Raw genomic sequence first — 12431 nt, 5'->3', positions numbered from 1 at the left:
TGACTCTGGTTTTAGCTTGGAGAGTTGAGGCAGGTGTTTGAGGCCAGCTTGGAACATAGCAAGACTCTGTCTCAAAATGGAGGGTCGGAGAGATGCTCTCTCCATTGTGACACTGAGGTCCAGTTGTAGACTGGTGAAGTTTGGATATAATGTATCCCCCAAATGGGTGTGAAGACTTGGACCCTCATGGTGCTGCTAGTAGAGGCTAACTGGATAATAAAGGTACTAATCTCAAAGGTGCATGAATGGGCTAGTAAAAGGTATGGTCTAGTCGCCTGGGGGAAGAGTGCCTTTAAAAGGTATAACCTGTTCTGGAACTTCAGGAACTAGGTTTCCAAGGAAATCAAGAGTTTGGTGCTAAAAGAACACTTCGTGTGGAGGAGTACCTGCTCAGCTGGTTATCATTGAATGCGTGAGGGGTTGTGAATTTCACTTGGCCTTTATTTGGGATATATGACTCATTCAGAGAATGTGGTAAGACAGAACTGGGGCATTCCAAAACATGCTAAATGCCTTAAGCAACTTTCAACTGTGGTGTTCTCCATTCAAAGACACCCACTGGATATTTAGTGCAAGTGCTGAGACCACAGTAGAGAGCTGAGCAATGACCCAGAATTCTGTGTTAGCCATTGCAGGCTTCCCCGTCCCTTTGTAAACATGAAACAGCAGGCCCTGTACCTAAAGTGTCCCCACAGCCTTTGCCCCACTTGGACATCCCCATTCTTCCTATGTCAAGAGTGTTCTTTCCCATCATTGGGCCACTTTTCATGCCTTGTGCCTATCTTTTTCCAAACGCCAGAGGTCATTCTTGATATCACTACAGCTTTATTTTGGTCAGGGCTCAGGTTAAAGTTGGGCTGCACACATGGACTCTCCGTTGAATACACATGTCAGGGCTGAGCCTTGTGGGTAGTGGCAGGTGCATCAGGATGTTCTTGCTATGCAGCTTGGTGATGCCAAGGGGCCCAGTCATGTACACAGGACAGGAGTACATGGCCAGGCCAGCTGAGACAGGTGCATCTTTGCCACCCCTGGCTTGTGTGCTGACACTGACAGGAGGCAGAGGGCAGGGTTGGCTGGAAAAACTGTCCTGCAAGACTCCATCTGTCTGGTCCCACTCAGCATGCTGGAGTTGTAACCCAGTCAGCAGCAGTCCCATCTTAGGAACTTGGGGATTTGGGCCATTTTCCACCTGGGGGAAAGGGGTACCAGAAAACAGTTAGACAAAGCTAGAAAGGTGAATCAGTCCGGGATGGATAGGACTAGATGTAATCAGATACTTTAAGGGTATGAATGGGGAGCAGAAAGGGTAACTTCAGAATACCCTAATATGCAGAGGGTGGTGGTTTAACTCCTGCCATCTAGATGGGAGACTGTCAGAGATAGAGCCTTGGTGACCAGGAAGGTTGGAGCTGGGCACCGAGTACTGCAGGGCAGCCTCCCAACGCAGTGCCAGCAACAGGCGACGGGGGTGTCGGAAAGCTGATAGGTGAAATATGCGCTCTGGTTCGTTGGCATTTTCGCCCATGCCACTGTCCAGGTAGCGAATCAATAGGTGCCCACGGCGGGACAGTTGCCGCAGCCATAGCCAGGGAAGTTGTGGACCAGCAGGCGCATGACATCTCCAAGGCTGAGGTAGGCGTCCAGCCCAAAGAGCCTGGGCCACCTTAGCGCAGCGGCTGGAAGTGCACGGGGTCCCGCCCTTCAGCTGCTGCAATAGGCAGTCAAGGTCCCGCAGCAGCATACCCACCAGGTGCTTCAGTTCCAGCACCTCTGTCTCTAAGAAGCCCTCTAGAGGTCGCCGGGCATTGGGTCCTAACACTGCCCAGGGGGTGACACACTGGCCTGAGCGAAAACGGTTGTTGGTTAATAAAGCCTGAAGTGCCACCAGCCTCTTCTTGGCTTGCACCAGGCGTTGCCGAAATCGCCTTTCTTTGCGCTGGGCAATTCCACCACAAACTGTAGGAACCCATGTGGATGAACACTTCTGCAGCGCATTCAGGAGAGCACGACTTTGGCGTCTCAACAGCCAGGCTTGGGGTGCTTCGCTTAGTCCACAGGTACGAGGTTCAGGTGGTGTGGGCAGTAGGTGTACCTGGGCCTTGCAGTCTGTCCTGGCATCCAGTTCCCCTAGCTCTTAGAATTGGAGGTGAGGGGAACAAAAAATAGATTATCCTACCAGACCGGAGGAAGAAGGCCTTCCTCTGACACCATAACTATCAACATTGCCCGCTCATGTTTTTATTGGTGCAGATAGTCATACTCCTGTGGGGTATGGCAGTGCAATGCACTAGTCCCCACCCCAGCGTGGACATTTGCCTGCAGCTTACCTGGGCTGGGCATCAGAGTGCCCAGGAGATATTGGGGGGTGTGTGGCTGGACCCAGTTCATGTTCCTGGGATCCAGGCAGGTTCTTGTCAGGCTAACCAGGGCCTCTCTGTCCTCCGGGTCCCCCAAAGAACCTCCGTAGAGAACTGAAGCTGCAGATGAAGTCAGAGGCCCTGAGCTTCAGCCCTTCCAGTTTCCACTGGCCCTCAAATCAAAGCTGTGTGTCTATCCATCACATGTGTCAGACTCCCACCCCACCTTTTTCCAGGCCTTCTGGGGTACAGGAGGAGAACCTCACCAGTCAACTCCAGCAAGGCAGCACTGGGGTTCCTGAGACTGGCCCACAGCTGCTCTTGGATCTGAAGAACCCTGGTCAAGGTCACTTGACTCCTGGGTAGGGTGCAGAGAATACAGTTAGCAATACACTGAGGACTCTCCTATCTTCTCTTCAGTGCAAACCTCTCTCCTGAGCTCTAGACTTATGAGGGCTCACTGGCAGGGGCAGTGGTGGCGCACGCCTTTAGTCCCAGCACTTGGGAGGCAGAGGCAGAGGCAGACGGGTTTCTGAGTTCAAGGTCAGCCTGGTCTACAGAATGAGTACCAGGACAGCCAGAGCTACACAAAGAAACCCTGTCTCGAAAAACCAAAAAGAAAAAAGAAAAAAAAAGAAAGAAAGAAAGAAAGAAAGAAAGAAAGAAAGAAAGAAAGAAAAGAAAAACATCTCTGGGGGCTGGAGAGATGGCTCAGCAGTTAAGAGCACTAACTGCTCTTCCGAAGGTCCTGAGTTCAAATCCTAGTAACCTCATGGTGGCTCACAGCCATCCGTAATAAGTCTTTTAAAAATAAATAAATTAACAAGGGCTCACTGGATATTACTGCTTTGCTCCCTATTGCAATTTGTTTTCACTTCCCTCTATAAGACCTGTTATACCTTAGTAAGGGGTACCACCAGCCGCCCAGTTGTCTAAGAAGTCTAGAAGTCAGCCAGGCAGTGGTGGTGCATGTCTTTAGCCCCAGCACTTAGGAGGCAGAGGCAGGCAGATTTCTGAGTTCGAAGCCAGCCTGGTCTACATAGTGAGTTCCAGGACAGCCAGGGCTACACAGAGAAATCCTGTCTCGAAAAACAAAAACAAAAAGAAAAGAAGAAGAAGAAGAAGAAGAAGAAGAAGAAGAAGAAGAAGAAGAAGAAGAAGAAGAAGAAGAAGAAGAAGAAGTCTAGAAGTCGTCCTTATTCTTCATGGTCTCTTCCTTAGAGCCTCCCTCCTTAAAAACTGCCCTTTCCTCCCATCCCACCCCCATTGTCTGTCCCTTACATCACAGCCTAAGTAATGCTTTCAACAGACAGGATCAAGTTTCCTCTCATATTTAAAACTCCCTCAGTGGCTTCCTGGTGTCTACAGAATAACTGCAGGCCTCTTGCCATGGCCCTCAAAGCCCCTTGTTTTAGATCAACTTCACCTTTCTCTAGTCCATCCCTCACATGTGCAAATCAGCCACACTGAAGTCACTCCCTCTGCCCAAAAAGCCCTGCTTCTACCCAAGTTGCTTCTGCTTAAGGCTCAGTTAAAAGTGAGATTGCAGCTGGTGAGATGGCTCAGCTGGTAAGAGCACCGACTGCTCTTCTGAAGGTCATGAGTTCAAATCCCAGAAACCACCACATGGTGGCTCACAACCACCCGTAATGAGATCTGACACCCTCTTCTGGTGTGTCTGATGACAGCTAGAGTGTACTCATTTATAATAATAAATAAATCTTGGGGGCTAGAGAGATGGCTCAGCAGTTAAGAGCACTGACTGCTCTTCTGAAGGTCCAGAGTTCAAATCCCAGCAACCACATGGTGGCTCACAACCATCTGTAACGAGATCTGGCGCCCTCTTCTGGAGTGCCTGAAGACAGCTACAGTATACTTACATTAAATAAATAAATAAGTAAATAAATAAATAAATAAAATTTTTTAAAAAAAGTGAGATTGCAGATAAAGTCTTTGGAGGAGACTTCCTTGCCTTCACTCTTCAGAGGTCATGTGGAAGATACCCAGTGTTTGCTGGATGACTGAGTGGGACCGGTAGATCACTCACCAGCACCCCCTGTGGGCTTGCAGCTTTAACCCATAGAGCTGTCTGTGCACTAGGAGACCATGCAAGAAGAACAAAGGCAGTGTCTGGGTGAGGGGTTGTGTGCAGAGTCCTTGCTGGGAATCCAAACTGTCGATCAAGATACGATCCAGTTCTAAGGACTGATTCCAGAAAACAGGCATGGAGCGGTGGGTCAGCATCCCTGTGGAGGAAGTAGAGTGCCGAGTCAGCAAAGTGTAGTTGCTCTCCCTCTCTTGGACTTGATAGCTTGTAAGGACATGCTTCCCACCTGGCAAAGAAGTACTGGCCTCAGTAGTTGCAATAAGCCAAAGACGGAAATCTCTATGGACAGTGGCCACACTCCTGCTTTCTGGTTCAGCTAGCAGTTCAGAGTCTGAGACCACTAAAGTTAGATAAGGGGCTGAAATAAGTCTTCTGGTAATGAAATGGATTGACCCACAAGTTCAGGGGTCATATTCAAGACTGAAGCAACAGGAATCAAGTCACAAGGCCAAAGGGACAGACAGGCTTTGAATTAGGAGATCAGCCATGAAAGCCTTAGGACTAAGTGTAGGGTATCTGAAGCCATTCCCAGGCAATACACTTACCCTTGGCCCCATCCATCAGTCCCTGCAAGGGCTGTAAGAGCTCTCTTGGCCAAAAGGGCATCAAATGACAGTTATCTAGCACCAGCCAGTGCCCCTGGAGCATAGCCTGGCATAGAGTGTTGACTACAGTTGATACAGGATCCCAGTCTTCCGAGCCCAGTGCTATCACATGCAGACCCTTCTGCTGCTGGGAACCAATAGAAAAGTGACAGAGTGACTCAAGGTGATCTTGGGGGTGATTTGATAGACCCAGTTATGCCACAGTAATCCTGAAGCACTCATGTGATTTAAAAAAAAAAAAAACCTATAAGAATGCTGGGACAGGGCCCCACACTCTATCACAGCCCACAGAAGCCCACACATTCTGGGCCAAGTGAATAGATCCAAACCTTTTCATGATTGGCAGCCAGTTTCCGGATAACAGTCACAGGATGCAGGGTGGCTGTAGGGTGTCCAGGTGGTGGCAGCAAGATCAGTATGGGCTGAGTAGGCTGGATATGTTCAAAGGTCATGGTTGGAGCACCCAGGTTTTCATCTAGGGGCCGACCTAATAGGCTGGTGGTGATGTCTGCTAGGGCACTTGCCAGGCAGTCTGGTCGCAGTACCCGCCATAGAATCAGCTTCTGGAAGAGGTTAAGTGGCTCAGAAGTAGGACCAGGTGCAGGACCCAGCACAGTGGATGATAGTGACAGGTAATCCCGCCACACATCAGAGTGACCTGCCAGGGATGCACGCAGCCCAATAAATGGGGGCAACAGCTCCAATGCTCCACATTCTTCCCAGGCTCTTGAACTGAGCCAGGCTGGCCTAATCACACCAGGGATCTGTGTGTTGTGGCCTGAGCTGGGAGAGACTGACAGTCCAGGCCATAATGCCAATCTCTCTAGCTTTGGTGTCTTCTTTGTCACTTGCAGCATGGCCAAAGCACCGAAGGCACCTACCAAGGGTGTTCTGATCAAGCCTAGGGCAACCACAGTGTTGGTCAGCAGCTGGCGGCCCAGGTGTATTTTCAATCGTAGCAGATGGCTAGACAAGTCTTCTCCATGATAACTGTCATATGGCTTCATGCTGTCTATAGCCCGCCTGATGACTGCCAACCAATTCTGTGATGTCATACAGAAAGATGGCAGCAAGTTCTGTAGTGAGCTTAGAGCCTCTACCATAGCCATTCCATGATAAGCTACCTGCCGGTAGGGTGCCCACAATGCCACCACCTCCAGCTTCTGCTCCTCTATCTCCTCCATTTGAGCGTTCAGTTGACATATCTTTGCCTGAGTCCTCACCATTTCTCTCAAAAACTTGGATGGTTTCTGATGCTTTTGGTTCTGACGTAGCAATATCATCAGCAACTGTTCCTGAATGTGGTAATTTGTTGGATGGACCTGCACCTTTGTGATGGTCCCCAAATATTATCTCTAGCTCTATACTTGAACCCTTCCAATGTTTATCCCACCCACAGACTGGGCCCCCATGCACCTCATTAGCCTTCATAGCTTCATAGATATCTGCTGCTCTGATTTTGAGGTCCTGCCAGCGGGTTTCAAGCTCGGGACGCTCTCTGCACAGGATGTCGTGCAGCATCTGTTCTTCTAGTATTTCCATGTTCAGGCCCAGATCCAGAACATTCATCCTTTTCAGCAGATCATAACCTAGTACTTGAGTCAGAGTCAAGGGTGGAGTAGACAGGGAATTTGGCTCTCTGTCATAGTTCTCTCTGGGCCTACTTGAATGAAAGGCTCCTTAGGGATGATTCTAGGGGCCTAGTCTGTCTACAAAGCTATGCTAGTAACTTAGGCTCTGGTCTCACCTTGGTCCAAAGCATGGATGGGAAAGGTAGTACTCAGAAAGAGACAGAAGCCAGGCTGCACAAAGGGTGGAGTCAGATTCTTCTTTGACAACAGCCATTGAAGTTCTTGGCACCTCAGGCTCAGCTCCACATTGGTCAAGAGCACAGGCAAGCCTGTGAAGGAAGCAAAGTCAACCTGTTCACCACACCAGCATCATGCCACCCAGTTCCTGCACGAGATCCACACAACACCAGCATCATACCACCCAGTTCCTGCACAAGATCCACTTCTCTTGGTTTACAAGAGGGCTCTGTCAAGATTCTTCAACACAGTGAGATATAGGATCAGAGCTGAGCTCAGAATGGGACATATTAAAGGATTGTGGGGCCAGGGAATCAGAAGAAAATGGGGACTGTAGCTCTCACCATTGGCAGCTGCCTCCAGGAGCTGGGTACCCAACTCTGGGTCTGTGCCTGAGAGCACAGTTAGGCGGGAGGGCAGAGACTGAGTCTCAGAGGCGGAACTTAAGCTTGAGCCTGAGCTTGAGCTTGCTGGCTCATTCTCTTTCTCTGTTTCTTGCTCTTCCTGCTCGTTCTTGTCCTCACTCTTGTTTTCCTCTGCTTTTTGTTCTTTTTTTTGCTCATTGGCCTCATCTCCATCTCCATCTCCATCTCCATCTTCATCTTCATTGTTCTCATCTTCCAGTTCATCTTCTGTTTCATCCTCACTGTCTTGGTTTGTCACATGGTACTTTCCTGGGATGAAAAGATGCAAAAGAGTGTTTCTTAGAGGAGGAACTGGGATTTTTAGGAGTCCTGACCACCCAAGGGGAGGGTTCATGTGTGGAGGTCTGAGGAAGACAGGTTAGGAAAGCTGCTTAAGTGATTCAGTATCCACTTCTGAGAATGGAGTTGATATTAGTAATGACCTTATAGAGTTTTTCTGAAGATTTACTGTGATGAAACACAGTTTGGACCAGCACAAGGAAAACAGTAAATGTTGGTTGTCATTATTACTTTGAAATTAGACTAGCTCAAAGAACAGCTAGTCAGCTCTGAAACTAGACCCATTTCTGTCCTTTCTATAGGTTGATTAGAGGAGTCAGTACCCCCCACACACGTCTTTTTTTTAAAAAAAAAAAAAAAAAAAAAAAAAAAAAAAAAAAAAAAAAAAAAACAAAAAGAAAAACAAAAAAAAAAACATAATAAGCTATTCTGGCTGTAACAACTAAAAATTGTCCTCCTTGATATGAAAACTGGTACTGAAAGCAATGACTTGCAATTGAAGGACTGTAAACTATCACACTAGACAAATCATGGCTGGAGTGATGGAACCACACAAAGTGGTATGGGAATAGCTATTCACAATGCTTCTCTCCTTCAAGAAGAGATAAATGTTTGTTTTCTTACGTGACTTTTGTGCAAGTGGAGGCTGCCAGGCCTACAGTTTGTTTCATTCATTCTCTTGCTAAAAAATTGCTGCAAATTTACCAGTTAAAGCTGCCATTTATTATCCCTAAGTATTAAAGCCTAGTAGTACAGCACAGCATGGTCATCTGGACTAGAGGTCCTCCATCAGGTTTAGTGGATTATTTGTTATTTAAGTAAGATCTCAGTTTGTTTCCCAAACTGTCCTCGAACTGTTGGGCCCAAGCCATCCTCATGCTGCGGCTTCTTGAGTAGCTGAATGCACAGGTGTATACCACTAAGTCTGGCTCCTACTGGATTTTCACAGTGTTTATTTATTTGCTCCCCACAGCTGACCTGTCATCCCCATCCATCTCAAGTCAACAACACTTATGAAGTGCTCCCTGGCCTTCTAATCTTTCTGTGTTTTCTCTCCTCTTTTCTTCTCTGAAGGGCTCATTTGATTAGCTTGAGCTCACTGAGATAATTCAGATTAATAACTTTCCTTAAGGTACATTGATTAGTAACCTTTGGTACATCTGAACTTTTCCACATGGGAGGAATACCAGAAGGCAAAGGTTAAAGGCTGAGGATGTAGCTTGGTGGTACAATGCTTTCCTAGTATATACAATCCCCAGCACTTGAAAAAAAAATCACAGGGACAAAAATTCTGCCCAACACTTCTGAAAAATCTTTTGCTTTCTTGACAGAAAAGACATAAATTGCAAGTAGTAACTTTGACATGCTACCCGGTTGGTGGACATCCTGCAACTATGATGTATGGATTAATTTCTGGAATGACTATAGCAACTTTCGATAAACCTAATGTCTAAAACTAATATTCTCTCAAGAGTTGTGGAGACCAGAAGTCTGAAATCAGTGTGCCAGCAAAGCTGTCTTCCCTCCAAAGGCTCTAAAAGGGAAATCTGTCTTTGTCTCTTACATCTCCTGGTGAGTGGAATTTTAGGTATTCCTTAGTTTGGCTCTGTAACTGCCTCTTTCATATAATCTCCCTGTTCATCTATGTCCTCTACTCTGTCTCCTAAAAGATGACTGCCATGGGACTTAGGGCTCACTCATACAAGGACCAGAATGATCTTATTTCAAGGCCTTGGAGTTCATTATTCCTATAAAGACCCTAGGTCCATAGAAGGCTATAATTTCCCTTTCATCTATTCAACTGCCAAATTCCTTCTTTTACAAATGGATTCATTCTCTTTTCCTAGGAAACGTTCTTGCCAATATACTCTATTCAGATAGATCCCTGATTCAAACCTAGCCAAATCTTTCCCCTCTGTATTGGACCCAGAGGATGTGGCACAGGTACAGGCAAATTAAAATATCTTCCAAGAATTTCTCAATATTTCATGAATTTGGGTAATAAATATTACCACAAATTGTAAGCTTTAGTTGTCAGCAAGATTTCCCATGGTGTTGAGTAGGCTAGCGAAGTAGAAGATCATGGCTTGGTCAGCTATGTAGATTTAGGGTCATTTTAACATGAGCTAAAACCAACCACACAAAACTGGTAGATGAGACCATTTATTAATATAGTTTATTAATATAGTTTAACCACAAAAAGTCAGTGTCTCCACCATGGAAGAGGTGAGTGTTTGGGGGCTCAGACTCCCAAGAAGCATAATATCATTATCCATGCCTACCTCTGTTCTCTTTGGGAGATGGTTCTAACAACTTGTTCTGTTTTGGAGGTAGCGGGTTCAACCAGATGATGGCCTGGTTGCTGGGGTCAATCAGCAGAGGCCAACGAGAAGTGCTGAAGTGGATGTGGCTTTGCAGCAGCAAGCCTAGCAGGCGGGCTGACTTTGCTTGGGGCTTCAGGTCTCGATCCCACTGTTGTTGTTCAGATCCACAGCTCAGCAATGTCAAAATCCTGAAGGGAGTATGTGTGGGCAGCAGAGGGTTCTTTGGTACCCCAACAGATTTCTGCCTCAGTGCCTTTGCCACATCATCTGGATCCAGAGCTTCCTCAGAGCCCTGACACAGAGAGACCCACTTTTCTATCAGTTCATGGCGCCGCTGTGGTGGGAAGGGACCCAGATAGATGATGGCAGCTGAGCACAAGAGGGCGTCTCCATACACGGTCTTGGCTTGCTCCTGCAACTTCTAGTGTGGACAAGTGACCAAAGCATGAATGAGTAGGAGTGAGGCAGGGGGCATGTGGAAGGGCAGACAGAGGTTACCTGAGGGGAACAGGTACAATACAGAGGGGGAGTATGGAGAAGAGGGTTATAAAATGAACTGGGAGAGAAACATATGGGATTATGGGCTTGTTACCTGGAGCTGTGCCGTCCACATGTGCATGGGCGTGAGCAGTGCGGACTTCATGGGCCACTTGTGAAAGTGCCCACATTGTGCCTGATTGAGGGTCTCCACCACTTGGTTATGACAGATCTGGGCATCTTCTAGCTTTTTAGACAAAGACATAGTTTGCTCCAGCAGATCATGGGCCTGAAACTGGAACTGGCCAAGGCGGGCCTGCTCCCGAGCCAGTGTTGCATCTACCTGCCTCAGCAGCTGGCCAGTGGGCAATCCTCGGCGTTGTGCCAGCCCATAGCGCAGGACCGCCCAGAGCCAGACTGCCAGGTTTGCTGCAGGGATGCTTACTGACCTCAAGGCTGCGTCACTCATACCTGGATCTCTGAGAACTTGGTTCAACCTGACCAGCTCTGAGTCCGTCAGCTTCCTCTTGGGGAAGAAGACCAGCTCCTGGGAGGATGCATGTCAAGGGGAGAGAAGATGTGGGTGCTCTTGACCTTGGCTCAGTAGGCTAACCCTGCTTGATTCTCTCTTTATGCCACCCCTCTCCCTTTATGGTGCCTCATCTTCCCTACCTGATAAAAGTCTTCAGTACATAACAGCTGCTTGGCGCTGGACCAGCCTGCCTCTTGGTGGAACAGTTCACACAATGCATCTGTCACCTTGACTACAGATTCTGGTGGGGCTCGGTAGCTCCTTATCTCCTCAAAGTCAGCCACCCGCAGCTGACTCAAAGGACCTACGAATGCCTTGCCCATCTAAATGAGAACAGATGCATGCTGCAGAGACCCTGTGATGCTCTGTCCATCCTTTAAGATGTTTCCAAAAGAACTCACCTCTTTTAAGGGTCCTCATGAAGATCCATTTCCAAGCCATCCTATCACCTTGGCCTCCCTGATAGGAGCCCTGACTATTAGCCATCCCATTCTGTCTTCTAGGTATCCTATGAGTTGTCCTCTCCCCAACAGGCTAGGTAGCAGGCAGAACCTACCTGCTCCAGGAAAACTTCCTGTTGAGCCTTTAGAGCATCATGCTGCCTGATCAGATTCTCAATGAGGCTCTCCTGGTGTTGGCATTCTACCATCTTCTGCTTGTACAGGATCTTGGATTGTTCTAGTTGGCTTTGATACATACCAACATTCTGTGAACAGAGGCCCAGATCTTGCAGCTTCATTCCCTGGGCTATCTGAGCCTACCCCACACAGAGACATCATGAGTATGATAGGATGACCAAGTCAGACTCCCAGTAGGTCACAGACAGAGCTTCTCTCTGGGTCTCTGAGTTATACATCTGGTAGCAGAGCCCTCAGTGGAAATTGCTTTTCCTGCATTTTGTTGCCAAAAAGTAACTCCAAAGCTTGTGTAACTATTCTGCTACATGCCTTCTCTTTCCATCTCTTCAGCAGCAGTTATCTAAGAGCACAGTCCTCCCCTGGCATTTATGACATTGGATCTTTCTGTCTCTTCTTCTGCCACCACCTAAACTACTTCCTTAATAAAAGTTTTCAGGCTCCCATTTCTTCTCATCCTACACTTCATGTCCTCTAATCTTATGGCTTTGACTTGGTGTCATGTTTTACTTTACTGTATCATTATTCTAAAAACTCTAATCTCTCTTTCCACATTTCTTCCCCAGTCCTATACTATGTATTCATCTACATCAGCCTCTTGCAAGCCCCTCCAACTCTATATGTCCTACAAATGAATATGTTCATGTCTCCTGAGCTATCTTACTCTGCTCTCTATATCCTTTTTCCAAACAATTTCGACAGAATATATACTCAGATTAGTCACAGGTGAAATCTTGTTGTTACTCTTTGCTCCATCCCCTTTATTTCCTCAGCTCTAGCTCATTTTTTTTCCTGGTTTTTTTTTTTTTTTTTTTTTTTTTTTTTTTTTTTTTTTTTTTTGAGACAGGGTTTCTCTGTGTGGCCCTGGCTGTCCTGGAA

The 12431-nt window shown here is 47.2% G+C and overlaps 1 protein-coding gene across 3 annotated transcripts in view; it reads right to left on the bottom strand.

Annotated features, from left to right (window-relative positions):
* Window positions 1–805: 805 nt before the first annotated feature.
* Dnhd1 (dynein heavy chain domain 1) overlaps window positions 806–12431 on the bottom strand; it is a 62664-nt gene continuing 51038 nt past the window's right edge. For 2 of the 3 annotated variants that reach the window (XM_031387751.1, XM_031387752.1), the window contains 15 exons: window positions 11474–11623; window positions 11058–11240; window positions 10501–10932; window positions 9867–10329; window positions 7225–7554; window positions 6820–6972; window positions 6489–6667; window positions 5402–6400; window positions 5013–5199; window positions 4694–4807; window positions 4408–4606; window positions 2627–2718; window positions 2331–2480; window positions 1325–2136; window positions 806–1192 (listed from right to left, as the gene is read on the bottom strand). In XM_031387751.1, coding sequence (XP_031243611.1) covers window positions 842–1192; window positions 1325–2136; window positions 2331–2480; window positions 2627–2718; window positions 4408–4606; window positions 4694–4807; window positions 5013–5199; window positions 5402–6400; window positions 6489–6667; window positions 6820–6972; window positions 7225–7554; window positions 9867–10329; window positions 10501–10932; window positions 11058–11240; window positions 11474–11623 — 4794 coding nt within the window. In that variant the 3' untranslated portion in view covers window positions 806–841. The remainder of the gene's footprint in view (window positions 1193–1324; window positions 2137–2330; window positions 2481–2626; window positions 2719–4407; window positions 4607–4693; window positions 4808–5012; window positions 5200–5401; window positions 6401–6488; window positions 6668–6819; window positions 6973–7224; window positions 7555–9866; window positions 10330–10500; window positions 10933–11057; window positions 11241–11473; window positions 11624–12431) is intronic. The other variant, XM_031387755.1, reaches the window with a different exon arrangement.

This window comes from Mastomys coucha, unplaced genomic scaffold (assembly GCF_008632895.1).
Source record: "Mastomys coucha isolate ucsf_1 unplaced genomic scaffold, UCSF_Mcou_1 pScaffold21, whole genome shotgun sequence".
NCBI lineage: Eukaryota > Metazoa > Chordata > Mammalia > Rodentia > Muridae > Mastomys > Mastomys coucha.
Note: the sequence above shows the minus strand (reverse complement) of the source record. Positions and strands in the feature narration are given on the sequence as shown.